The 27,768-nt window shown below is 36.8% G+C and overlaps 1 protein-coding gene across 6 annotated transcripts in view; it reads left to right on the top strand.

The window, feature by feature from the left end:
* Nucleotides 1-27,768, top strand: part of CEP162 (centrosomal protein 162) — a 108,509-nt gene that overhangs the window by 36,184 nt on the left and 44,557 nt on the right. For all 6 annotated transcript variants that reach the window (XM_064597822.1, XM_064597824.1, XM_064597823.1 and 3 more), the window contains exons 9-17: nucleotides 6,246-6,359; nucleotides 10,421-10,612; nucleotides 11,194-11,275; nucleotides 15,738-16,020; nucleotides 16,967-17,216; nucleotides 23,415-23,548; nucleotides 23,800-24,027; nucleotides 24,561-24,701; nucleotides 27,009-27,121. In XM_064597822.1, the coding sequence (XP_064453892.1) occupies nucleotides 6,246-6,359; nucleotides 10,421-10,612; nucleotides 11,194-11,275; nucleotides 15,738-16,020; nucleotides 16,967-17,216; nucleotides 23,415-23,548; nucleotides 23,800-24,027; nucleotides 24,561-24,701; nucleotides 27,009-27,121 (1,537 nt within the window). The remainder of the gene's footprint in view (nucleotides 1-6,245; nucleotides 6,360-10,420; nucleotides 10,613-11,193; nucleotides 11,276-15,737; nucleotides 16,021-16,966; nucleotides 17,217-23,414; nucleotides 23,549-23,799; nucleotides 24,028-24,560; nucleotides 24,702-27,008; nucleotides 27,122-27,768) is intronic.

Genomic DNA, 27,768 nt, shown 5'->3' with positions numbered 1-27,768 from the left:
CTCATTAATCTATTCTCCTCTACACAAAATGACAAGATGGAAAAAATCACCTCAACAAAAAGAACAAGCGGTAGTACCGACTGCCAGGGACCTACTCAATACGGACATTAGTACGATGTCAGATCTAGAGTTCAGAATCATCACTTTAAAGATACTAGCTGGGCTTGAAAAAAATATGGAAGTTATTAGAGAAACCCTTTCTGGAGAAGTAAAAGAGCTAAAATCCAACCAAGTAGAAATCAAAAAGGCTATTAATGAGGTGCAATCAAAAATGGGGGCGCTAAGTGCTAGAATAAATGAGGCAGACGAGAGAATCAGTAATATAGAAAATGAAATGATGGAAAATAAAGAAGCTGAGAAAAAGATAAACAACTACTGGATCACAAGGGCAGAATTCGAGAGATAAGCGATACCATAAGATGAAACAACATTAGAATAATTGGGATCCCAGAAGAAGAAGAAAGAGAGAGAGGGCCAGAAGGTATAATGGAGCAAATTATAGCAGAGAACTTCCCTAATTTGGGGAAAGAAACAGGCATGAAAATCCAGGAAGCACAGAGAACCCCTCTCAAAATCAATAAAAATAGGTCAACACCCCGACATCTAATAGTAAAACTTAGGAGTCTCACAGACAAAGAGAAAATCCTGAAGGCAGCTCAGGAGAAGAGATATGTAACCTACAAGAGTAGAAACATTAGATTGGCAACAGACCTATCCACAGAGACCTGGCAGGCCAGAAAGGACTGGCAGGATATATTCAGAGCACTAAATGAGAAAAATATGCAGCCAAGAATACTCTATCCAGCTAGGCTGTCATTGAAAATTGAAGGAGAGATAAAAAGCTTCCAGGACAAACAAAAACTAAAGGAATTTGCAAACACAAAACCAGCCCTACAGGAAATCTTGAAAGGGGTTCTCTAAGCAAAGAGAGAGCCTAAAAGCAACATAGACCAGAAAGGAACACAGACAATATACGGTAACAGTCACCTTACAGGCAATACAATGGCACTAAATTCCTATCTTTCAATAGTTACCCTGAATGTAAATGGGCTAAATGCTCCAATCAAAAGACACAGGCTAACAGACTGGATTAAAAAACAAGACACATTGATATGCTGTCTGCAAGAGACTCATTTTAGAACCAAAGACACCCCCAGACTGAAAGTGAGGGGGTGGAAAACCATTTACCATGCTAATGGACACCAAAAGAAAGCTGGGGTGGCAATCCTTATATCAGACAAATTAGATTTTAAACCAAAGACTGTAATAAGAGATGAGGAAGGACACTATATCCTACTTAAAGGATCTATCCAACAAGAAGATCTAAAAATTGTAAATATCTATGCCCCTAACATGGGAGCAGCCAATTATATAAGGCAATTAATAACAAAAGCAAAGAAACACATCGACAACAAAACAATAATAGTGGGGGACTTTAACATCCCCCTCACTGAAATGGACCGATCGTCTAAGCAAAAGATCAACAAGGAAATAAAGACTTTAAGTGACACACTGGACCAAATGGACTTCACAGACATATTCAGAACATTCCACCCCAAAGCAACGGAATACACATTCTTCTCTAGTACCCATGGAACATTCTCCAGAATAGATCACATCCTAGGTCATAAATCAGGTCTCAACCGGTACCAAAAGATTGGGATCATTCCCTGCCTATTTTCAGACCACAATGCTTTGAAACTAGAACTCAATCACAAGAGGAAAGTCGGAAAGAACTCAAATACATGGAGGCTAAAGAGCATCCTACTGAAGAATGAATGGGTCAACCAGGAAATTAAAGAAGAATTAAAAAAATACATGGAAACCAATGAAAATGAAAACACAACTGTTCAAAATCTTTGGGATGCAGCAAAGGCAGTCCTAAGAGGAAAGTATATAGCAATACAAGCCTTTCTCAAGAAACAAGAAAGGTCTCAAGTACACAACCTAACCCTCCACCTAAAGGAGCTGGAGAAAGAACAGCAAATAAAGCCTAAACCCAGCAGGAGAAGAGAAATCATAAAGATCAGAGCAGAAATCAATGAAATAGAAACTAAAAGAAGAGTAGGACAGATCAACGAAACTAGGAGCTGGTTCTTTGAAAGAATTAACAAGATTGATAAACCCCTGGCCAGACTTACCAAAAAGAGAAATGACCCAAATCAACAAAATCATGAATGAAAGAGGAGAGATCACAACCAACACCAAAGAAATACAAACAATTATAAAAACATATTATGAGCAACTCTATGCCAGCAAATTAGATAACCTGGAAGAAATGGATGCATTCCTAGAGATGTATCAACTACCAAAACTGAACCAGGATGAAATAGAAAACCTGAACAGACCTATAACCACTAATGAAATTGAAGCAGTCATCAAAAATCTCCCAAAAAACAAAAGCCCAGGGCCAGATGGCTTCCCAGGGGAATTCTACCAAACATTTCAAGAAGAATTAATACCTATTCTTCTGAAACTGTTCCAAAAAATGGAAATGGAAGGAAAACTTCCAAACTCATTTTATGAGGCCAGCATTACCTTGATCCCAAAACCAGACAAAGACCCCATCAAAAAGGAGAATTACAGACCAATATCCCTGATGAACATGGATGCAAACATTCTCACCAAAATACTAGCCAATAGGATCCAACAGTACATTAAAAGGATTATTCACCATGACCAAGTGGGATTTATCCCTGGGCTGCAAGGTTGGTTCAACATCCGCAAATCAATCAATGTGATACAATACATTAACAAAAGGAAGAACAAGAATCATATGATCCTCTCAATAGATGCAGAAAAAGCTTTTGACAAAGTACAGCATCCTTTCTTGATCAAAACTCTTCAGAGTATAGGGATAGAGGGTACATACCTCAATATCATAAAAGCCATCTATGAAAAACCTACAGCGAATATTATTCTCAATGGGGAAAAACTGAGAGCTTTCCCCCTAAGGTCAGGAACGCGACAGGGATGTCCACTATCACCACTGCTATTCAACATAGTATTGGAAGTCCTAGCCACAGCAGTCAGACAACAAAAAGAAATCAAAGGCATCCAAATTGGCAAAGAAGAAGTCAAACTCTCACTCTTTGCAGATGATATGATACTTTATGTGGAAAACCCAAAAGACTCCACCCCAAAACTGCTAGAACTCATACAGGAATTCAGTAAAGTGTCAGGATATAAAATCAATGCGCAGAAGTCAGTGGCATTCCTATACGCCAACAACAAGACAGAAGAAAGAGAAATTAAGGAGTCGATCCCATTTACAATTGCACCCAAAACCATAAGATACCTAGGAATAAATCTAACCAAAGAGACAAAGGATCTGTACTCAGAAAACTATAAAATACTCATGAAAGAAATTGAGGAAGACACAAAGAAATGGAAAAACATCCCATGCTCATGGATTGGAAGAACAAATATCGTGAAGATGTCAATGCTACCTAGAGCAATCTACACATTCAATGCAATCCCCATCAAAATACCATCCACTTTTTTCAAAGAAATGGAACAAATAATCCTAAAATTTGTATGGAACCAGAAAAGACCCCGCATAGCCAGAGGAATGTTGAAAAAGAAAAGCAAAGCCGGCGGCATCACTATTCCGGACTTCCAGCTCTATTACAAAGCTGTCATCATCAAGACAGTATGGTACTGGCACAAAAACAGACACATAGATCAATGGAACAGAATAGAGAGCCCAGAAATGGACCCTCAACTCTATGGTCAACTCATCTTTGACAAAGCAGGAAAGAATGTCCAATGGAACAAAGACAGTCTCTTCAACAAATGGTGTTGGGAAAATTGGATAGCCACATGCAGAAGAATGAAACTGGACCATTTCCTTACACCACTCACAAAAACAGACTCTAAATGGTTGAAAGACCTCAATGTGAGACAGGAGTCCATCAAAATCCTAAAGGAGAACACAGGCAGCAACCTCTTTGACCTCAGCCGAAGCAACTTCTTCCTAGAAACATCGCCAAAGGCAAAGGAAGCAAGGGCAAAAATGAACTATTGGGACTTCATCAATATAAAAAGCTTTTGCAAAGCAAAGGAAACAGTCAACAAAACCAAAAGACAACCGACAGAATGGGAGAAGATATTTGCAAATGACATATCAGATAAAGGGCTAGTATCCAAAATCTATAAAGAACTCATCAAACTCAACACCCAAAGAACAAAGAATCCAATCAAGAAATGAGCAGAAGACATGAACGGACATTTTTCCAAAGAAGACATCCAAATGGCCAACAGACACATGAAAAAGTGCTCAATATCGCTCAGCATCAGGGAAATCCAAATCAAAACCTCAATGAGATACCACCTCACACCAGTCAGAATGGCTAAAATTAACAAGTCAGGAAACGACAGATGTTGGCGGGGATGCGGAGAAAGGGGAACCCTCCTACACTGTTGGTGGGAATGCAAGCTGGTGCAGCCACTCTGGAGAACTGTATGGAGGTTCCTCAAAAAGTTGAAAATAGAGCTACCATATGATCCAGCAATTGCACTACTGGGTATTTACCCCAAAGATACAAAAGTAGGGATCCGAAGGGGTATGTGCACCCCGATGTTTATTGCAGCAATGTCCACAATAGCCAAACTGTGGAAAGAGCTAAGATGTCCATCGACAGATGAATGGATAAAGAAGAGGTGGTATATATATACAATGGAATATTATGCAGCCATCAAAAGGAATGAGATCTTGCCATTTGCAACGACGTGGATGGAACTGGAGGGTATTATGTTGAGTGAAATAAGTCAAACAGAGAAAGACATGTATCATATGATCTCACTGATATGAGGAATTCTTAATCGCAGGAAACAAACTGAGTGTTGTTGGAGGGGGGGTGGGTGGGAGGGATGGGGTGACTGGGTGATAGACACTGGGGAGGGTATGTGCTCTGGTAAGTGCTGTGAATTGTGCAAGACTGTTGAATCTCAGATCTGTACCTCTGAAACAAATAATGCAATATATGTTAAGAAAAAAAAAAGAAGAAGGTAGCGGGAGGGGAAGAATGAAGCGGGGGAAATCGGAGGGGTAGACGAACCATGAGAGACGATGGACTCTGAAAAACAAACAGGGTTCTAGAGGGGAGGGGGGTGGGAGGATGGGTTAGCCTGGTGGTGGGTATTGAGGAGGGCACGTTCTGCATGGAGCACTGTGTGTTATGCACAAACAATGAATCATGGAACACTTCATCTAAAACTAATGATGTAATGTATGAGGATTAACATAAGAATAAAAAAAAAAAAGAAATGGTTTATTAAGGGAATTTACAGGCAGAAGCATGTTTTGTGCACCACAAGATGAATAGATCTCTATAACCCCACCTCCCTTAGGACCTGCCTGTATAGCCCTAGAGGCTGGGAGTACATGCTGAGGGACCACCCAAGGGGACAATGTTTAAGAATAGGTGTGGGTCATAGTCCTATCTCCAGGGCAGATCAAGGACTCTATGCCCTGAGGGTGTACTTAAGGATGTGGTAAAGGAGAAGGAAAGAATGTTGGATGGCAGCTGTGCTCAAGAAGGTTTCCGGTCATAGAACAGTTACGGCAGGTATGTCCAAGATAGTATTAGTCTTGTTTAACCAGGCATGACCTCACTTACATGTGGAATCTAAAAATGTTAACCTTGTAGAAACAGAGTAGAATGATGGTTACCAGGGACTAGAGGAGGGGGATTTGGGAAGATGTTAAGGAGTACAAAGTTTCAGTTATACAAGATAATTAAGTTCTGGAGATCTAATGTATAACAATATGGTTATAGTTAACAATATTGTATACTTGAAATTTGATAAGAGGGGGAAATGTGTGTTCTCACCACACCCATACACAAAACCAAAAGATAGGGTAATGGATATGTTAATTAGCTTGATTGTGGTCAGTATTTCACAGTGTGTACACATATGAAAACATCAAATTGTATACCTTAAATATATACAATTTTTAATTGTCAACTATACCTCAGTAAAGTTGAGGGGGAAGAATATTTCTTTTTTGTTCTTTTTCACAGGCCCTTTGCATTCTACATGTAAATGTACTTTAGACCTGTATATAAGCATAGTTATGGATGTTAATGTAATCATGCTTATTACATGTATATGGTTATATGCTCTTTATATGGAAATATTTATCTTTGTTTTTATACAGCTTATATATGGTTAAAATATTAAATTGAAGGAACCATACAAATTTCTCTATATTCCTCTAATTTTTTTTTATATTGTTCTAGTGGTGCTGCTTGATTCCTTAGACTCTGTTGCAGAGGTCAACCTTGATGAACAGGATAGAGCAACTAAGCTGGAGGCCCTGCCAGAAATGGCTGATAATGAAATGACAGGAACAGGTAAAGCTAGAAAACTGGCTCTTCTCTAAATATGTAATAGTTTAAGACTAGTTGACTTTATTTCTAGAGAAATAAATATAATATATAATATTATATACAATTATATCAACAATTAAAACATTTTGGTGGGGGGTTGCTGAGGGAGAGGGAGAGAATCTTAAGCAGCCTCTGCCCAGCGCGGAGCTCAGTGTGGGGCTTGATCTCATGACCCTGAGATTGTGACATAAGCTGAAATCAAGAGTCAGATGCTTAACCGCCTGAGCCACCCAGGCACCCCAACAATAAAATTTTAATCCCACATTTTTACCATTATTGACAACTTAAATAATCTGTACTTGCCAGTGGTGACACTTAATGCTAGTAGGCCAAGTAAAGTGTATGTTTAATAAAGACTTGTTAATGAATGAATGCTGTTGATACAAAGTATAGCACTATAGTGAATATTAATTAATTTTCTCTGCCCCTCCAGAGTATTGTTAAATTTGGAACATGTAGGAGAAATGAGATTTCAGTCTCACTTTGCTTTTCTACTGTTCCCTCTGTGTAGGAGAAAGCTAAATCACATTCCAAAATTTCAAAATGCCTTGGACCATGTAGACTTTTCAAAAGATTATAAAGATCTTTAAGACAATGCCTTTTCAAACTATTAAGGCAGTGGAATCCTTACCTCCAAATGAAATCTCATGTAGTACTCCCTTTGTATTTTATCAGTATAAATATAAACATTTACATTTATTACATTTACTTATAAAGTTGGTGAGAACAATAATGGTCTTTTGAAATTTTTAAAATCAGAAGTTTTAGACATTTGTTATATTCTTATCATCAGATTTCTGATATGTTTGTATATTTTATTTTTGTTGTATAATATTAAAATATTCTTGGCTTACTACATAAATAGTTGCAGCTGAGAAATTTTTAATCAGCTTGCTTTGCAAGTCTCAGTTGACTGGTATGGTCAATTAAACCAATTCAGACATTTGGAACAAAAGAGCAATAGAAATGATAAATCACTAACCAACTCTAAACATCTGCTTGTATTTTATTTTTATTTTATTTTTTATTTCTTCTTACATTTTTATTGAAGTACAGTATACCCAGGGAAAGTTCATGTATATAATAGTGCAACCTGATGAATTTTCATATACTGAACACACCCATGTAACCAGCAACCAGATCAAAAAACAAAGCATGACCAAAACCACGAAGTCCACTCAAGATCTTATTTCTAGTCACTGCTGTTCCAGAAGTCACCACTGTCTTGTTTCATCCACTTCCATTTAAAAACATAATTCTGAAAGTAAAAACATTACAACAATTTTCCCATCAAGTCATGTTACTCATTTACTTGTTATTACCCAGTTGAATATTCGCCGTAATGAAAGCGTGTGCTGAGCACATGTTCCTCAGTCTTACTGCTGTTCCAAGTACATGTCATGTGTGTGCTATGGTAGTCACCCTACATGCACAGTTGTCTGCCGACACAAATTCTTGTAAAAGACCAGTATAGAGTTACAGCTTTTCTAATCAGTGATACATTATAGGAAATGCATATATATACAGGATAGTCAGAGGAGCTGCATTCTAAGATGTGCATGAAAGCAAAGCAGGAAACAAAAGTTATCACTCTGATGGTTTTCAAAATATTACAGTTGCCTAAATGGCACAGTTGAGTGTGCAGATTAATTTCTATTTTTATGTTTTAAAGCACAATTTAAGATGAAATTTCACTCAATCATCTGTACAACCCATGATTTTCTCTGAGAAACTATGATTTTGTAAAACACAGTATGAAAACCACTGCTGTAGGTTATAAGAAAAAAAATGTATTACTGAATGAAAAAACTCTTATTAAGATGATTCAAGCAGTTATATAAAGCTATAGTTTTCTGGTCTTATTTCTTAAATGCTCTTGACTCTGAAATAATTTGATTGTTATTACTGGAAAATAGTAAGTATGATCTTATTGTCATATATAGCCTTGGACTCATAGTCCCAGCTTTGCCAGTTATCAGCTGTGTGACACTGGACAACTAATGCCTCTAAGCCTGTTTCCTCATCTTTAAAATGAGGCCTTGTGTTGGTCAACTCAGATAATGTATAATGCCTAGTATATTGTTAAGATTCAATAAGCAGTAGCACTTAATGGTTCTTACCACTATTATTTATAGCAACCTTCTGTTTAATGGTAGAAATTATAATAAAAAACTTGAAGGCATACAGTATAAATACTTATTGGCTGTGGGGTATTGAGTTTCACCTACTATTTCAAAAATACACCTGATAATCTTCAAATCAGCATATGAACTTGGTTTAAGAACTGAAAAATCAGATGGTTGTTTAGTGTGTTTTTGTTTTGTTTTGTCTTTAGAAAATGTTTCCTTAAGTATTAAGCAACCTCAGTTTAGGTGATACATTGTCAAAGATCGTCTTTTTAAAAAGGGATCACTTTTGAAATTCTTTGTGCTTTATTGTATTGGAAAGGTTGATCACTGTACAAATGAGGGTCAGATTCAGCCTTCTGCTTATTTTCATTTGCCTCCTGGGCAGGTACCGTTTTGTGCTGTGCTGCACGAGTGGAGCATTCACAGTATGACAGTATTGCGTCACAACCAGGTCCTTGCCTCTGCAATGTGGGATTTGACATTTCTCACCTCCCTAAAGTAGAAAATTAGGGAGCTTTTGACTTGTAACAAAACATTAAATAACTACCTAGGATCCTCTCTTTTTCATGTAAAAGGCAGAGAAGTCAGCCCTTTACTGATGAGGCTGTATCTCCAATTTTATTCTTAAGCATTAATTAATTAATCATGGGTATTAATAGAAAAGGAGACTACTTACCTTATTTCTCTCCTTTTCCCCCCACTCTTCTGTGACTCTTTTATTCTTTTCTCTAATTTTAAAAATTCCGGTGTTAGTAATGAAAGGTACAAAATAAGGAAGAAAAATACTTAAAAAATTTTAAATCATTATTATCATTAGAGTCTTCTTCAAATTCTTTTTTCCAGAATTTATTTATTAATTGGTGGGAGAAGGAGGAGATTAATAGGGAAGGAAGAGTGAATGATGACATCAGGTTTTCTATTTTGGATGACTGGGTGAATAGTGATGCCATTAGCTAAAATACTTGTAGTAGAACAAGTTTTGTTGGGGAATATAATTAATTCAGGTGGGGATAGATTAGATTTGATTTACTTATAGTGTAAATGTCTGTTAGAAAGTTTAATATTCAGAAAAGAGGTAAGGACAAAGACGTAGATTTGGGAGTCACAATCATATGGGTAACAGTTGAGTTAAGGGTCTTGAAGAAATTTGCCAGCTCAAAAATAAATAAATAAATAAATGAGAGGTTTAAAAAAGAGGACTGAAGATGGAACTCTGAGATGAGCCATTTACCATAAAGGACGGATAGGTAGCCATCAGAGTGGTGGGAAGAACAAGAAGAGGCTATACAGAAGAAACAGTTCCCAGGAAGAGGACAGTGTCAGATGTCTCACCGGGTTGGAGAGAATTAAAGATGGCTAGATTTGACTATTAGAAAATTGCTTTTGATTATAGCAGTGTACGCAGGATATTGGAACACATACTGGATCGTAAAGTTAGGGGAGTGAATTTCAGTTGAAGAAATGCAGACTACAAGATACTTGGTGGCACTGGGAAGCAGAGAGAGAATGCAAGAGTGAGAGAGAGTGGTAGTGGTAAGGGAGACAGAATCCTTGAAAGATTTTGTCAGCTTAGGAAATTTGGGAATAGTTTTATCCAGTGTAATGGGGTTGATTAAGGGTAATGAGAAGAGAAGGCAATAACTAGTGGAGTCAGAGTTTATTTACAGTTCCTGTGTCAGGACACATCTCAACTTGCTCAAGAGTTATTGAGCCTGCTCTGATTTTGTACTGTTAGGCTATAGCTACATATTAGCAAGGTTTGTACTTTACTCTATAATGTTGCAGTTGTCCCACCAGCCTCATTCACCATTCCAAACACATGAAGGGATGATATTGGTGTTTTATGTCTTTCATGTATTTGTGTGATTATACTGGAGATGACATTTATTCCAATAGGTGTTTCTTATGGACAAAGCAATAGTGACATTGAAGCTCTCCATCAGGCTTATTGTCATATAGCCCATTCTTTGGGAGATGCAGACGAGCAAAGAACTGAGAGTAATGCAATGGAAAATATCAAGAGCTCAGTGAAAGATTATCCTCAAGAAAATGAAGAGTCCTCTAAAAACATCTCTACTACAGAATCTGGTAAAAGTTAATTCGAGACCCTCTCCAAACAGTCTCTAGTGTGGTATAATTTCAATGCAGTTTGCTGTAGTGATTGTTTCTCAGTCTCTGAACTTAACTTAAAGGGTTTGTTAAAATGGAATTTGGGAATCAGTGGTTATAAAGTTAGAGCTGAACATGGGATAAAATTTCAATTCCTCCTTCGGTATGCCTTGGCCAAATTAGGAAATCACCTAACTGTTTTCACTTTATTTTATGCTTTTCTATACTATTAATTTTTTAAATAGAGAACAGTATTTTAGAATCAACTAAAATATATTTAACAAATGTGTGTGCATGTATGGACACAGCCATGCACATATTTTTGATATTTTATAGATACATTATATATAATATATAGATAATATATATTATTATCTATATATTATATATATATAAATCAAAGGAGATTTTCTTAGTACAAGTAAGTTTATAGTGGGAAACTGGGTTTATTGTATATGCCATTTTGTTAACTCAGTCAGAAAAAATGTAATCTTAGTGGGATTAGACTAAGTAATTCACATGATTTTTTGGGTTGCTATTTTAACTTTTTTTCCTCTTAGATCTGCCCACGGTAGAGGAGCTGATGAAACCTATCAGAATAGATTCCTTTGGTGTCAGTGGTTTTGATTTACAACCTGTCAGGTATGAGGTTTTTTGGAATGGATTGTGCAGGTTGTTTGTTTGTTTATTGTTTTGTTACTGGAAACTTTTAGTCATTTCTTTTACATACTCATTCCTAGTGAATGATTAATGGGTAGCTTATATGAGTCTACCTGTGAGTCACTGCTCTCTTCTTATTAGTAGTTCTTACTCAGTTTATCAAAATTCTTCTAGTGCTAAAATAAAAAAATACATATTTTTTAAATAGATGCCACTAAAAAAAAAAGTGCTGCCATTTTTTTAAGTAGTCTGTTGGCCTTTTCCTGAAAACTAAAATCCTTTCAGCTTTAAATAGCTCAGGGCAGTTGATTTGAACAGTGAGAGGGACCATGAATTTTATTCTGTATGCATCATAGATTTGCTTCTTTATAAACCACTTAGTTTTGCACTTAGTCACAGACCAGCCATCCTTTTACAAGGTAAGTGTTTTGGTCACAAGAGCAGCGGGCTTCAGTATATTTTAATGGAAACTCGTGGGACCACGCTGTCATTCTCCAGCACACAGAGTAGCACAAGACAGTAACCTTGCATTTGTGTCACATCCGTCATTTCATGTGATCCTCATAACAAATAGGGCAGTCATCTTTATCTGCATCATTCAAGTGATGAAACTGAGGTAAACCAGTTTAATGGTGGAGCTCTCACAAGAACCAGATGATGATGATGGAGATGGTGGTGGTGGTGGTGATGACAGCTAACATTTTTATCACATGCTTACTGTGGGCCAGGTACTGTGCAGAGTTCTTTACATATTAGATTTCACTTAATCTTATAGCCACTCTGTGTGGTATATTTTATTATCATCTCCATTTCATAGATAAGAAAACTGAGGCTTAAAGAAGTTAAATAGGGGGGTCTGGGTGGCTCAGTCAGTTTAGCGTCCAACTCTTAATTTTGGCTCAGGTCATGATCTCAGGGTTGTGAGATTGAGCCCCGCATTGGGCTCCACGCTGGGCATGGAGTCTGCTTGAGATTCTCTATCTCTCTCCCTCTCCCTATGCTCCTTCCCACTCCTCCCCCCCAAAAAAAGAAGTGTAAGAAATTGCTCAAGATCATATGGATATAACCAGGAAACACAAGAAGTCCATGTGCTTAACCACTTACACTGTCAGATCTTTGATCTCCATGAAATATTTCTGTGAGAAGCCTGTCATTCCCTCCATGTATTCATTCGTTCATTTGTGTTTTCAGCACACAGTTTGAGTCCCTCCTTATACTACCTCCTCATCATGTAAATCCACTTGTAGTGATTTCTCATCCTGTTTCTACATTTCTTCCATTTGAGAGAAAACAAGGCAATGAAGCCAGTCTACTTGAAGGCTAAGTCTAGTATTCTTCCACTGATCTGTAGCACTAGTTAGTATGTTTTCGAGGGCAGATCATTCTCACTTACTGCTGTTTGGGGGCTATGTTAGTATTAATGAAGAGATGTGCTTACATATCTTTGTGTCTTTGTTGGCATAGGTGGAAATCATTTTACTAATGTGTAATCTCTAAATAGAGATTTTTTTCATTTAAGGTCTAAAAACAAGTATACTTACATTAAAGGCATAACAATCATTACAGAAATGTCAATAGTATAAACTTTAGTATTCATGTCTGAAAACTCTTCAGTAAACTGTAGAGTAAATAATCCTGGCTACTGGGATTATTAAAATTTTAGTAGCTAAGCATCATCAAAAATTTATTTTTTGCTCACGTCATAATCCCGTGTGTGTCAGTGGGGTTGGGATGGGACTCTATTCCACATGGTCATTTAGGGACCCGGGCTACTTTGTCATCAACACATGGTTTTAAGGTTGTCATGGCCTCATCCAACCAGTTGATAAAGAAAGAAAAAAGGTAATTTAGCACAATTCCTTTTAACTGCCTCAACACAGAAGTATTACATCACTTCAGTTCACATTCTGTTGGTAAGAACCATCACATCGAGCTAACAAGGTCCAAGAGGCTGGGAAATAGGATTTGCTTATATGCTCAGAAAGAAAAGTTAGATGAGTTTGATAGGCATCTAGTTAGTCTCTACCAGAATCTACCCTTCTAGTAACCAAATATCCATTTTACTCTTCTTTATACACAGACCCACTATCCCCTCCCCAAAGCAAACAGCCCAAAGTCCCATTCAGAACTGTGTCCATCTAAAAGACCAGGATTTCCAGGTGAAGCAGTGTCTTCTCCAACGGGTTTGAATGTAGCTCCTCACTGTCTACTAATCTTGTATCTACACAAGTTCCCTACTTCCTCACCCCCATCCAATATATGATAGCGAAACTACAACAAATACTCCCATTAAGAAGGGAAAAATATGAGGAAAGGACAGCAAATAATGCAACCTTGAAATCCACGGGAAAGGCCTTATAACAATATTTACACTGTGGGCCACAACTGAAGTGGGTTTTGTGGGGAGGCTGTGCCCGTCTTGGAGGATGCATTCCTTTTAGTCCACTTCCTGCCTGCAGGTGGTTTTAAGGCTCCCAGATAAGTCTCTGGCTTTTATTGTTTGTTTTATAAATATGGTTGTGGTTTCCTTGTCATTACAGTTCCTTCAAAAAGTTTAGTAGACTTCTTATCTATTAGTTTCCAGTGAGTCCCATGTGCCAGTAACTACACTTGAAGTCAGTTTGCTAGTCAGAGGTTTTAAATCTGCTTTAAGTATTTGCTTTTTTTTGTCCCTCTTTCTTTCTTTTTTTCCTCTCAATTCAGTTGCAGCTATCTGTATATTATTGAGAACAATAACCTTAAGTGTGAAGAGGACTCCTTTAGTATGATCTTTGTCAAAGGACTGAGTCACTCTTTTCAACTTAGAAGTCTCATGAAATCCTGCTTTTTCATAGCATTTTTCAATGCTGAATCCTACTGTTAGGGTCACAGAGAATGAACCTTAGAGGCACTGAGTTTCTAGACTCTCTCTGTTTTCTTTGATTTCTTCTTATAAACTGGCCCTTTTTTATCTTGAGCTCATATCTTTTAGTATCTTGTCAAAAGTAGTCAATAGTAGCTAGCACTTAGAAACTTTCCTGCCATTTTTCTTAGTACCCAGACTCAGTAGCCATGTGATCTGCCTTATATTGTTTGGCAAATATTTTGGCAACATAGGTTGCCACTTCTCCAGCTTCTAGTATCATTTTCCTTGCCACCCAAAACCCAGCCACTGAGCCAATGACAGATATCTTAGGTTCTTGTCACCATAGCACTCACATTCTAAAGGCAAGAACTAGTAATTGGCCCCAACTAGATTCAGGGAGGCAAGGAAATGTAGTTTAGTTAGTATGCAGAAAGAACAGGAGACAGTTTTGAAGAGCTTCTAGCCAGATTCTGCAACCTGAAGAAGGAAAGACCTATTATATTTTCTGATGATTCCAACTACTTTAGAAAAGCCTAACAATTACTAAGAAGCCAGTCTATCTTACAAGAAAATAGTAGCCTCTTAAACTTTATTTTATAAATGACATCTTATTTTATAAATTACAAAATTAAATGACCTAATAGACCATGATTACTCAGTTTGAAAATACGGTGTCCATATTTTTGGAGCCCCTATGCTATACTGATACTTAACCCCATTTAGAACATTTCCTTAAGAGATATTTTCTCTATTTTAAAAATTGAGGGGCGCCTGGGTGGCTCGGTCGTTAAGTGTCTGCCTTCGGCTCAGGTCATGATCCCAGGGTCCTGGATCGAGCCCCGCATCGGGCTCCCTGCTCAGCGGGAGGCCTGCTTCTCCCTCTCCCACTCCCCCTGCTTGTGTTCCCTCTCTCGCTGTGTCTCTCTCTGTCAAATAAATAAATAAAATCTTAAAAAAAAAAAATTGAATGGTCTGAAATATTACATTGTATTTAAGTGTTTTAAACCACAGACATAATTTTATTTCAAGATACTAGTGATTTTCCTGTGTTACTTTAAAATTTTTCCTATAGTGTGATGCAATTTATGCTTTTTAATATTTATACTTTATTTCTCATTGACATAAATTATTACTTCTTTAGTTTCTTCTAAAAATGTGTAAAATGTTTTTCCTGTCTCAAATGCATGTTGACATGGTATTATGGATGAAAGATTAATTACACAAAGTTCATTAGAAATTCAATTTTTATTTTTTCTTACACAAAAACAGTCTCAGTCTTGGTTTGTCTTTCCTTTGAAGTAGGTCTCAGAGTCATCCATGTGATCCCTTATTTTATACTGCATTAAATTATCTGAAATTTAAAAGAGTTATAGGACACTATATGAGTATACTCTGCTAACCAGAATTACAGATAATATATTTGACATTAATGACCTAATTTAAATAGTTACAAATATTATATATAAATAATAATATACATAATAAAATATAAATATTTCTTATATTTTGTGTGTGTAAATATGTGATATGTATGGTATATGTATATATAATGGATATTTGAGGAGTCACCTAAGGTTCATTCTCTGTTTTGTTTTATAGCTATAAGAAACTGGCTGATAGAAAAGAAACTGAATTTGTTAGCCCTTTATCCCTTAAGATGAACCCAAATATTATATCTCAAGAGCCACGAAATGTGAACCAACTTTTTGACAAAAATGAAGAGAATGTGGTTTTACAAAAGACAACAAATAAAGGTATAGAAAATGGCTGTCCAGGAGTAAATACTACGGAAGAACATATAGATAAAATGTACCTTGATATTTTGAGGAAAAAACTATCTGTTGGTCCTTCATTATTGCCTCAGGATGACAAAATAAATAAAGTAAGTGTTTATAATCTAAGTTGATTTGAAATATTGATAAATGAAGTGTTATATAAATACTATTGATAAGTAGGTACTTCTTAAGCTAGTGGGATTGATTACATACTAACCTCCACATAGATCCTGGATATTTGTGAGCAGTATTTATTAACAACATCCCATAGTCCCCAAATTTTAAAATACTACCATGGCATTAGCTTTCTTTTGGAAGCCATTCTTTACATTTCTTCATTTGTTTTTAGTAAGTGTAGTCCAGAATTTGAGTAGCACAAGAAAATAAAGTTTATTCATCATTCTAGTGCTTTTTAAATCTTCCCAGTAGTGTGTGTTCTACAAAAGTAGGTAAGTTGGCATTTTATATAAATGCTATTAGCAGCTGTTGAGAAAGTTATATTTCACTATTCCTTTTTCTTCGGTTCTTGATCTATTCTGATTTATAGTTCCTTTGATCTCCATATTCTAGTTTTATTTTACAGTTTTAAGTTACGTGTTTACCATAAACTGTCTCCAGTTTTTTGTGGAATAAGACAGGATATTAATAAATTTTTATCTTGAGACTTCTGGAGAAAAAAAAAGATACAATTTTGTGTCATTTGAAAACATATTCTTTCCTGTTCTCTTCTATATTAATTCTAGTAATTACACATCTCGTTTTCTGGCAAGCTTACTTTGTTCTCTTATTTTGCTTTGTTTTACTCCTGACTGTGAAGATGTGCTTCAAAATACTAAAATTCTGATGAGTTAGACTTTGAGAACTTCAGTGTGTAGTGGTTTGCCTTATAATATAATAATGTGTATATTATATGTGTGTATATGTATAATATAGATAATATAATAATGCAAACTATTATTCAGTAATCACTGTGGTTTTGTGATCTGTTAAATCTTCATTTACAACTGTAGTTGAAGTTTATTTAAGTCCTAAAAAGTTGCTACTTGTGTGCAGACTTTTCAACAACTTAGTTCTGGAGAAGAAGGGGCTATAACTGGTAAACAGGTCCCATACAAGAAGGCCAAAAGTGCACCTCCGCTGCTTAAAAGAAAACCCCAGAGTGGATTATATGCATCAGTTAGGAGCTCAGGCTATGGCAAATCCAGTTCACCATTCAAGACTTTTTCTGCTCTTGAAAAGAAAACTTCAAAGGACGTTATGAAAATGAGATCCAGTCCCACTTCAAATCAAGCTAGGAAAAAAGGTAATTATATGCTCTTTTTGTAATAGAGTTCTGTGCATATAGTGTATTATTTTACTTTCCTTGCTCTCTGCTTTCCTTATTTCTTTCTCTCCTTCTGTGAACTTTTATTTTCATAGGAAAGAATTCATCTTAAGATAGGATATTCCATTCTGAAAGATTCAGTTTACAGGAGGATTTTGGTCATTGGCTCTAGGCTTTCCTGAATGACACTCCTAAAGTATGGGAAGTGAATAGGAGTCAAACTCATCCTCACCTGGTTGACTTTGGAATATCCAGTGTTTACCAGAGAAGAACTACAAATTCAGAATGCAAATGGCAACCTACAAATGAAGGTTGATTATAGAGATTATTTGGATATTAGTTCAGTATAGACTGAGCCAGGCTGGATGTTTTATATAGCACATAATGCGTATTTTTATATATCGCAGTGCCTCTGTTTGTTATTTCCTAATGCAGTCATTTATAGTGACAGTAGGAAAGGATAATTTTCAACTTAAGAGCCCATGCAGCAATTAAAAGAACAGAAATGTTCAGATCAAACCAACATTTCTGCTGCCTTTAAATTCCAGTGAGGAAGGGAGAGCTATGGAGCCAGAAGCATTTTGTCCTTCCCTTTGTGATTAAATTTAATAGGTGACCAATTTCATCATTGTTATATGGTGATATTTGTCATGAAGAGAACTGTCCTCATTGGAAAATTCATTTCTAGCTTGAAATGTCTTTCCTTGCTTTTCCCTAAGACTATTAAGTCCAGGACCACTTTGACTCTATTTTAAATTCTTTAGGCATTAAAGACTCTCTCCTGCCTTTGTGTTGTATTTGCTGCAGCAACCTGTGCATCTAAGATGGAAAGGAAGGCCAAGGCTGATTTATGTCAGAATAGAGGAGAACACCAGCAGGAGGTAGTTATTCTGTAGAGACAGGAATATGATTCTGTAGGATTAATGCAAGCATCCTTTCATCTTGTTCTTAACCTGTGAACCTCTAATTCCTTCCCCTACAAAGTCTTTTGTATTGCCTTATTTTCTCTTATTTTTGAAATGACTGTTCTACATGCAAGTGGAGACAACAAGGAACCAATTAGATAGAAAAGTCTAGAGTTCAAGAGGGAGGTGTAGACTGCAGATGATTTGTGAGTTATTGTGAAAACTAATATAGATGGGCGACGCCTGGGTGGCTCAGTTGGTTAAGTGTCTGCCTTCTGCTCAGGTCATGATCCCAGGGTCCTGGGATCAAGTCCCATGATGGGCTCCTTGCTCAGCGGGGAGCCTGCTTCTCCCTCTGCCTGCCATTCCCCCGCTGCTTATGCTCTCTCTCTCCCTCTCTCTGGAAATAAATAAATAAAATCTTAAAAAAAAAAAAAAAAAACTAATATAGATGGTTTTTAAACCATGAGGCTGACAAAGAGAGTGAGCATTGCTATAGGAGAAAAGCAGACCAAGGCCTGAGCTCTGGGCATGCTAACCTTAGGAAGTCAGGAAGAAGAGGAGTAACCTGCAAAGAGAAGAGAGTAAGATTGGAAGAAACCTGAATATGTGGGATCCTGAAAGCCAAGTGAAGAAAGGAGAATTGATTTATCTGTCAGTTGCTGCTGAGAGAGAAAGGAAAGTGAAAACTGGGAACTGACCTTTGGGTTTAGCGTGGAGGAAGTCATCAGTAAACTGGACAGTTTCCATGGTTATGTGGCTGTAAAAGGCAGGCTGAATGAGAATAGGAGGGAATGTGAGAAATAAAATTGGATGCTTTATAGACTAGGAGGAAAGAGTGTAAAAGGCAGAAAAAAATGGGGTAGTAGCTGGCATGGGAAGTAGAGTCAAGGAAAGCTTTTTGTTTTGCTTTTTTTTTAATGGTAGTAATAATAGTATGCCTAAAAGTATGTTTATGCATTTTGGAAAGATTTCAGTAGATTCATGGTGGTGAGAGGGGAAGAATTGCTAGAGCAGTGTCCTTGAGTAGAGGAACTGTAACGGAATCTAGAGTTCATTGAAAGGATTGGCTCCAGATAGAGGCATGGACAATTCATCTGTGCAAGCAGATGGGAAAGGGGAAGATGTAGACACAGATACTGGTGGGTGGGTAGACATGGTGAAAGAATGTGGATGATTTCTTCTGATTGCTTCCATTTTCTCTGAGAAATAAAACATAGTATCATTTGCTGGCATTGAGGATAGGGTAGGAGTGTTAGAGGAGAGGAGAGAAAAGATGAAATAGCCATCCTGGAGGACTAGATTGCCCGCAGCAGAGTCTTCTTGAAGTTAGTGATTATGGATTTAAATTGATACCAGGCAACATATTTGTGTGTGTGTGTGTGTGTGTTGTGTTTGTGTGTGTGTGTGTTTGTGCATGTCCACGTTTTGCTACATGATTGCAGGTGTTGGGTAGTTGTATAGTTGGATTTACCAAGAAGAGTGGTTTTTGCCAAACGAGTGCAATGAACTGAGGAGCAAGAAGAGAGCTAATGGTGTATGTGGACTTCAAATTGAGTAAGGAAGGAAGAAAGGACGTCAAGGGGTGTAATACGGTATGAAACAGGTAGGATTGACCGTCTATGAGTACTGTTGGGGTTAAAGGATTGATGGAATCCAAATACCAGAGGGCATGAAGTGGGAGATAGGATTGATAGAGAAGAAATGCCTAAGACTGAGATTAGAAGTGATTGTGTTACTAGTAGAGAAAAGGCTTAGAGTATACCAATGTAAGTAAGTAGCTGAGGTGGAGAGGTTAAGTATAAGGACCCAAGAGCCAAGGGTTGAAAGGATCACTATGAGTATATTGAAATTACTAAGAATGAAGACAGAAGTAATGTCACAGTGGGTGGAAAAGAAACGAGGGGCATGATTGAGAGGTTGATAGAGGAAACCAACAATACCTTTATGAGTATTTTTCCTGTTTCAAAATTTTACAGTATTTGTGACTACCAAAATAAAAATAAAACAGTACAATTTATATTAAAGTACAATGATAAACCTTGACTGTCCATTTTTATACTGAGTTACTTTTTTTTCATTAGACTTAAGATTTTTTAAATCTCTTTTTATTGTAAAATTCCCCCAGAGCAATTTTAGTTTTATTCAGAAGAATTTTAATTCCTTTGGGATGGTTGTTACTTGTCACAGGTTGGGTTCTCCAACAAGCAGACTCTGAGATACAGATTAGTGTTCAGAAAGTCTAGAGAATGCACTTGGAATCAACCTTGATTAAGATGAAAAAGAAGCCAGGTGCTGGGGCTTACTCAGAGTTTCTCTTTTTCATGTAACAAGAAGGCAGGAATAGGCAGTTCAGACCTGGCACCACTGTGCAAGGAACCAGATCCGTTCTTCTTTCCTGCTGCAAAATCCTTTATCTGTAACTTTTGTCTTCATTATAACAAGGTGGCTATTTCAGCCTCCAGTCTGAGTCAGGAGGAAAGTAAAAAGTAAAAGGTCCATGCCAGTTAAATCATCGACTTCTTCATCAGTAAAGTAGTGACTTTTCTGGAAGCACCATGTAAGAAACTTTTGCTTTCATCTACTAGCTTGAATTTTGATCTTATGGCCACCCTCAGTTGCCTGGAGTCCAGGGAGATGAGTATTTTCAACTGGGTACATTGCTGCCCAGGGCAAAATTAATAGGGAGGTTTCTATTAGTAGGGAAGAGGAGATTGGCAATTAGCAGTACCTGCTGTGTGGTTGTTTTCCTTTTTATTTTAAATTAATTTTCTTTGGCTATTAACTTATGTTTTTATTTTTAGACTAATAAGTTTCTTCTTTTTTTTAAGATTTATTTGAGAGAGAGAGAACACAAGAGCACAAGTTAGGGAGAGGGGCAGAGGGAAAAGTAGAGTCCCCACTGAGCAGGGAGCCCGATGCTGGGCTCGATCCCAGGACCCTGAGATCATGACCTGAGCCGAAGGCAGACGCTTAACCAGCTGAGCCACCCAGGCACCCCTAGACTAATAAGCTTCTTGTCAAAAAAGGAATAGTTGCTCATTATTTAAATTTAAAAATACAGAAAAGTAAAAAGAAAGCAAGAAGCAATGGGTGTCACACTGAGTGAGCATCATTTCATGCTTCTCATGTGTATGTCCTTATACAGATAGAAGGAAGCATAGATGGTGGATGGAAGGAGAAAAGCAGACATATGGCTAAATGGACAAAACATTTTATAAGAACAGAATCACTCTTTGCAAGTTCTTTTTTTTTATTATTATTATTTGTTTTTAAGAGAGTGCATGAGTGCGGAGAGGGGCAGAGGGAGAGACTCCCAAGCGGGGAGCCCAACTCGGGTCTCGCACCCATGATCAAGAGTCGGACGTGATGCTCAACCAACTGAGCCTCCCAGACGCCCCTACAGGTTCTTTTAAATAAAATATTAGATTTAGTATTTCTTAAATCTGTAAGAAAAACTTCATCCTAAGAAATATTATATCCCAAAAGAACCCTTTAAAAGAAAACAGATTTTGAAAACCACTCAAAGATTGCCAGAATCATGCTGCTTTTAACTGCATTTTCAATTTTATACATGATCAGTTTTCCCTTCTGTGAAATATAAGGTAGTAAAACTCTTACATCCCCCACTCATATGCCTTTTACTCATTTTTGTTGATTTCATTTTTCCTTGTTCAAGTTTATTATATTTTATCCTGCAACCTTAATTCCCCTCAGCTTTTGAATTTAGGTCTTCATTCTGATTATTAAAGAGATGGAATGCTTTTCACGAGTCCCTTAGCCATAGCTTCTCTATTCTGGAATTATTTTGATTGGTTTATTTTTTGACTAAATTTTCTTAATCCGTTGTTTTTTCAAGAAGGATTCATGAGGTCCAAATTCTGCAATGTTTTCATATTAAAGTTTTCTATCCAGGCAAATTTTCTTCATATATAAAGGAAAAAGATACTGTCTATGTACCATTACTAAAAATAATTACTTAGAGAAATGAAAATTAAGAATTCAAGAAGAGAGAATTCTGGTATGAAAGCATTGGCTGACTACAACTTGAATAAGAACCACCTGCCACCCTTAGCTGCCATTTCCTAGGGAGAATGACAGTGCTAGCAGATCACACCTCATTCACTGGCCACATTAATGGATCTCCAGTGACTTGGAAGGATGAATGCCAGCTTTTACAATGACTCCGTTTCTTTTTGAACACTTTAAGTTCTCCAGAAAACCTTCTACACGGAATAGTCCAATTACAAATGACTACTACTCTGTAAGGAAAACCCCTGCATGCCTGCAAAAGAGATTAGAAAGAAATCTTTGGGTGAGGTGCTACTGGTGACTTGTTTCTTTTTTTGACTTTTCTGTAATTTCCAAATCTTTAATAACCATGTATCTTTTCACTTTTAATGAAAAAGTAAACTTTACACTTAAAAGTTAGCATCTTGAAGAAATTATATTTAAAAATAAAAATTTCAAATTCTTAATTTACCTCTAAGGCAGATAAATGAATGTTTACTGACTGTTCAGCTCAAACTTATAGTATTTGAATATGGGCCTCAAGGTCTCTTCAAGGTATTTCTCATAAACATTCTTTTTATTATTAACTGAGTAATTTATTGGCCTTAGAATTATTCCTACTGTTTGGGGATTTATGAGGTACCTTAAAAGGTGAAAATTGGACCAGAACATACATTAATCACATTTTTTTAATTCAATATATATTATCAGGGTTTTATAGCAGTATTATAATTTTACTTTTAAGTCAAATTTAGACTAGCTGTTGTAAAGTTTCCATGCAATTTATATTATTCCTTTAATACTATATCTTGATACACATTATTTATGAAAAGTGTGCTTTGAAAGCACCCTTAATTTGAACTAAAGTGCTTCATAAAGTTAATCAGCTTCTCTTTGATTCATCACTTGGATATTCTTATTTGTTATTGCTGTGACTATTTTAAAGAATAGTATTTAAAATTAGTAAGACCTGAAATTATCCCTGTCCACATTCTCTTCACATTTTTTTAGCTCCGTTTATCATTTGACATGAATCTTGGGTCAGTTAGCCTTCTTTGTCAAATTGGGTGAAATGTTGATTATGGGGAGTTCTGACTGCAGTGAAACAGCTGTGTTACAGAGTTAGACCCCAGCCTCTTTCCAGATCCTCTTCTATCCTACCGTTCCCATTGTATTAGTACTTACTATTACATGATTGCTGAATACACATTCACCTTTGTTTGCATTTGTGGTGCTTCTGTCCATTGTTTACAATATTTAGAAATCTTATCAGGAACAAAAGTCATCAAGCCTGCAGCTTTGGGTAAAGCAGCTCCCAAAACTGAAAGTTGCCTGGCTACTCCTAAGAAGGCTGAAGATTCTACAGAAACTGATTATTGTGTTCAGTTTCAGAATGTAGGTATTGAATTTCAAAATCACATTCATAATTTTTTTCTGTTTTATAATATTAAAACTAAGTAATAAATAATGAAATTTGTTTTGCATTAAGCATGATGTTCTAATCTTACTGAACATTTATTGATTTTTCTATAGCAGAACATTGTTAACCATGTCATTTTTATTCATTGTGGTTTTTTTTTCTAACCACCTGTTTTCAAACTTAGTATGTAAATATACTATAATGAAGTAATGCTTCTCCTTAAAAGGATTCTTCAGGATACCATGGTGAGAACAAGGAGACCGAGTTAATTATGTTTAAAAGAGTTCAGGAAGCAGAGGAAAAATGGAGGGGTGCACAAGCCCTAATTGAGCAAATTAAAGTTACATTCTCAGAAAAAGAGAGAGAGCTGGAAAATAAGATGGAAGAACTAAAGAGACAACAGGAAAAGGAACTCTTCAGACTGAACCAAGACAATTACATTCTTCAAGCCAAGGTACTAGACACATTGTCCTGTTTCTCCTTTTATTGAATAAAAAGAACTTGTACTCCCTGCAAAAATGCATTGTCATCCTTTGTTCCTGGGGCTGTTTGACTTGATGTATTTGCTGTATAAAATATGAACATGGTTCCCAAGACTGCCTCCTCACAACAGAGCCTAACTCACACCCACTGGGAAAAAATAAAAATTTAAGTTGGCTCATTTTGATAATTTTCTTCTGTTAGCAGTCCTTTTTGAAAACAAATCCCTTAGTTCACTATGACCTTCAAGAAGACAGTTTCAGAAAGAACTGCTATAGAAGGCCTAGATTCAGAGAATGACACTGTGTAGCATTTCTGAGTTACTCTCATCACCAGAACCATCAGCACAAAACATCACATTGTAATGATTTAGCTAGTTGGTGTTAATTCCACTGTAGTTATAGGACAGTTTTAGATCTATGCATGTTGAGTTTTCTATTATTCTTCCTTATCTCTCACTTCATCATCTCCTTTCCTAAATAAAATAATGTCTGTATTTTCTCAAAGTTAAGTAGCTTTGAAGAAACAAACAAAAAGCAAAGATGGTTACATTTTGGAGAAACAGCTGATACTGTCACTGAAGAAAAATTGAAGCAAATTCAAAAAGAAATACAGGAACAAGAGACACTTCTTCAAGGATATCAACAGGTGTGAATTTTCAGCACTGTGAATTTGTTCTTGAGATCCTTTGATTATAGAAAGTAAGGCATATTAAAATATTTCTATGCTCATGTAGCGGGTAACAGGAATTCTGGCAAAAATGAGTAAGTAATAATTTGACTAGTCTGAACATTTTTCATAGGCATATAATTAAGCTGGTTAAGAGCGTGGGGACACTGGGGAGGGTACGTATTGTGGTGAGCGCTGTGAATTGTGTAAGACTGATGAATCACAGACCTGTACCCCTGAAACAAATAATACATTATATGTTAATAATAATAATTTAAAAAAAGAATCCAGTGTTAGTCCTCCCTCCACCTCCTGCTGTGCAGCCTTGGGCAAATCATTTCACCTCTCTAAGCCACTTTCCTCATCTGTGAGTGGGGATGGTAATAACAGTAGCTGCCTCATATGATGGTTATAAAATTAAAATATGAAAGTGCAAACCAACCTCTTAGTACCTGGCACCCAGTAACCAATTAGTGAATGTTGCCTGTTACTATTTTTAATAGCCATATTCCTTAGACACTGCCCTATTCTTCTTTAGTTTTCTGTAATGCTTTTCAGTAGATTATATTGATTAGTTTTGGTATTATATTCAGAAATACAAATCTGAAATTAATTGCCAATGTGCGGAGAGTGAAAAAATTTGAATTAAATGAGAAAAAATCTGTGTGTCCTACAAGAAGGCAGATATTTGCCATGTGTGATGGATTCTTGGTAATGCTGACTAGCCAGTCAGCCAGGACAGGTTTAGTGATCTCCAGCATAGAACTTCATCTTAGTTTCCTCCCCTTTTTCCCCTTACTCCCTTTCCCTTCTCTTTCTCACTCATTACCTTTTTCTCTTTTGACTTTTAAGCATCAAGCCTATCAATAATTAGCATTGTCATCCGAGGATAACCAGAGAAAGCATTGTCATATCAGTGATTCATAATTTTCCTATAGATGAAATAGTACTGATTTTGTAGGGCACACTGCCCTATAGTTAGTGAGAACCTTCCAAATCCTTTGCCTGCCATTGTGATCTTGCTGTAGAGAACACCTGTTTGTGTTTTTTGTTTTTGTTTTTGTTTTAAGATTTATTTATTTGTGGGCGCCTGGGTGGCTCAGTTGGTTAAGCAACTGCCTTCGGCTCAGGTCATGATCCTGGAGTCCCAGGATCGAGTCCCGCATCGGGCTCCCTGCTCGGCAGGGAGTCTGCTTCTCCCTCTGACCCTCCCCCCTCTCATGTGCTCTCTCTCATTCTCTCTCTCTCAAATAAATAAATAAAAATTAAAAAAAAAAAGATTTATTTATTTGTTAGAGCAAGCAAATGGGGCAGGGAGGGGGCACAGCAGAAAGAGAGGGGGATAGAATCAATCCCAAGCAGACTCTGTGCTGAGTATGGAGCCCAGCATGGGGCTCAGTCCCCTGACCCTGAGATCATGACCTAAGCCAAAACCAAGAGTTGTTCACTTAACCAGCTGCGCCATCCAGGTGCCCTGAGAGCACACATTTTTAAGGAGTATGTCACAGACCCATAAGGATGCCAACCACCTTCTCCCACAAATATAACACAAAACTTGCATATCTGTATACATTACATTGTGGGTATTTAAGCACAGACCATCTTACCAAGCACTAGGCCAGACATGGTGAGATAGTCCATGGTTTTTATTAGATCCTCAAAGGTCCTTGGTTTTCATCAGATTCTTAATTTTAAAAAAGTTAATAAGCCACAGCACCTAAGCACAGATTGGTTTGAGTCACTCTTTAGTCTAAGGCTAGGGGAGAACTGGGCCTAGTATCTGCTTTGCCTTGTCCTTACACTTTTAGAAATACCTGCTCTCTAACTCCCTGCTCACAGAAAGTTCCAGAAACAAGCATGGAAGCCCATCGTGGCTATCTATATCCAGTTACCTCATTGCAGGAAGCCAGGCTAGAATCAGAAAAAAGAGGATGCAGACAGTCCCAGTGGGCCTTTTGCCCCTAGTCCACACAGTTAGGTTGTAGTTATTTCTGCAGCCACTCGGCCTGCTTACTCCTGTGAAATACAGCGCCTTACACTGACATTAGGATCTTGGGAATTTTTGCAACTCTTTTTTTCAAGTAAGCATTTTGGAAAGAATTGTTTTCAGGTAACAGATTTTCTTCTGAGATGATATAAAGAGTTTTAAAAAGATTTTGCTTACTCAAAACTAAATAAATGTAAAAGACTTTGAAAATGTTTAAAGGATGTATCTGTTGTGAGCATATATACTTATGTAAGTACTAATGACTATTAACTAAAATGTAATTTTCTGTTTATAAAAAGGAAAATGAAAGATTGTATAATCAAGTGAAAGATCTCCAAGAACAAAACAAGAAAAATGAGGAGCGAATGTTCAAGGAAAACCAGAGTTTATTCAGTGAGTTAGCTTCCTTAAAGTAAGTTCTTTTTGAATTCGTAAAATCAAATATATGTAGACTATTTCTAAGCATTTTATTTTAATACTAAAAATACATTTATTTTTACTTAGAACTGAAAAAAATTTTACACTTATTTATGGTTTGTAACTTTTATAGGTTTAATATTCAGTATATTTTTCTTTTAGTACTAGATGGCTAGTAGTACATATTTTAGTATTTTTAGCATACTCATATTTGAGTTTCACATCAGTTTTAGGAAACTGAATATACAGTATTCCTCTTGATCAGTCATTAAGCCTGAGATGCTTAGCCATTTCCTAAGGAACCATGTGATTAATCATACTAAAAATATATGTATCATATAACTATCACTTAATGTTTTAGGTCAGGTTCTGTAGAAGTAGAGCCTGAGGTGTAGGGATCCTTATGGAGGTGATTTCTGGGAGGATAACCCTAAGGAGAAGGGGAACAAGAGAAGCAAGGTGGGATAAGGGGGAGGGAAGGTAAGTAAGAACGTGGTCTTAGCCAGTGACTGGCTTTATTTATTCTGCTCAGGAAAACAGATTACATCACAGAGTTGGTCCCACTTGAGGCAAGGGGAGCAATCTTTTATACCCTCAAACTAGTCAGTCACTGGGTGTGGTATGCCCTAGGAAGGGAATGGG

The sequence above is a fragment of the Mirounga angustirostris genome, unplaced genomic scaffold, assembly GCF_029215605.1.
Source record: "Mirounga angustirostris isolate CCGP_5_RB_7025 unplaced genomic scaffold, mMirAng1.0.hap1 SCAF_8, whole genome shotgun sequence".
NCBI classification, from domain to species: Eukaryota; Metazoa; Chordata; class Mammalia; order Carnivora; family Phocidae; genus Mirounga; species Mirounga angustirostris.
The sequence above is the reverse complement of the archived record's forward strand: the minus strand, read 5'-3'. Positions and strand labels throughout refer to the sequence as shown.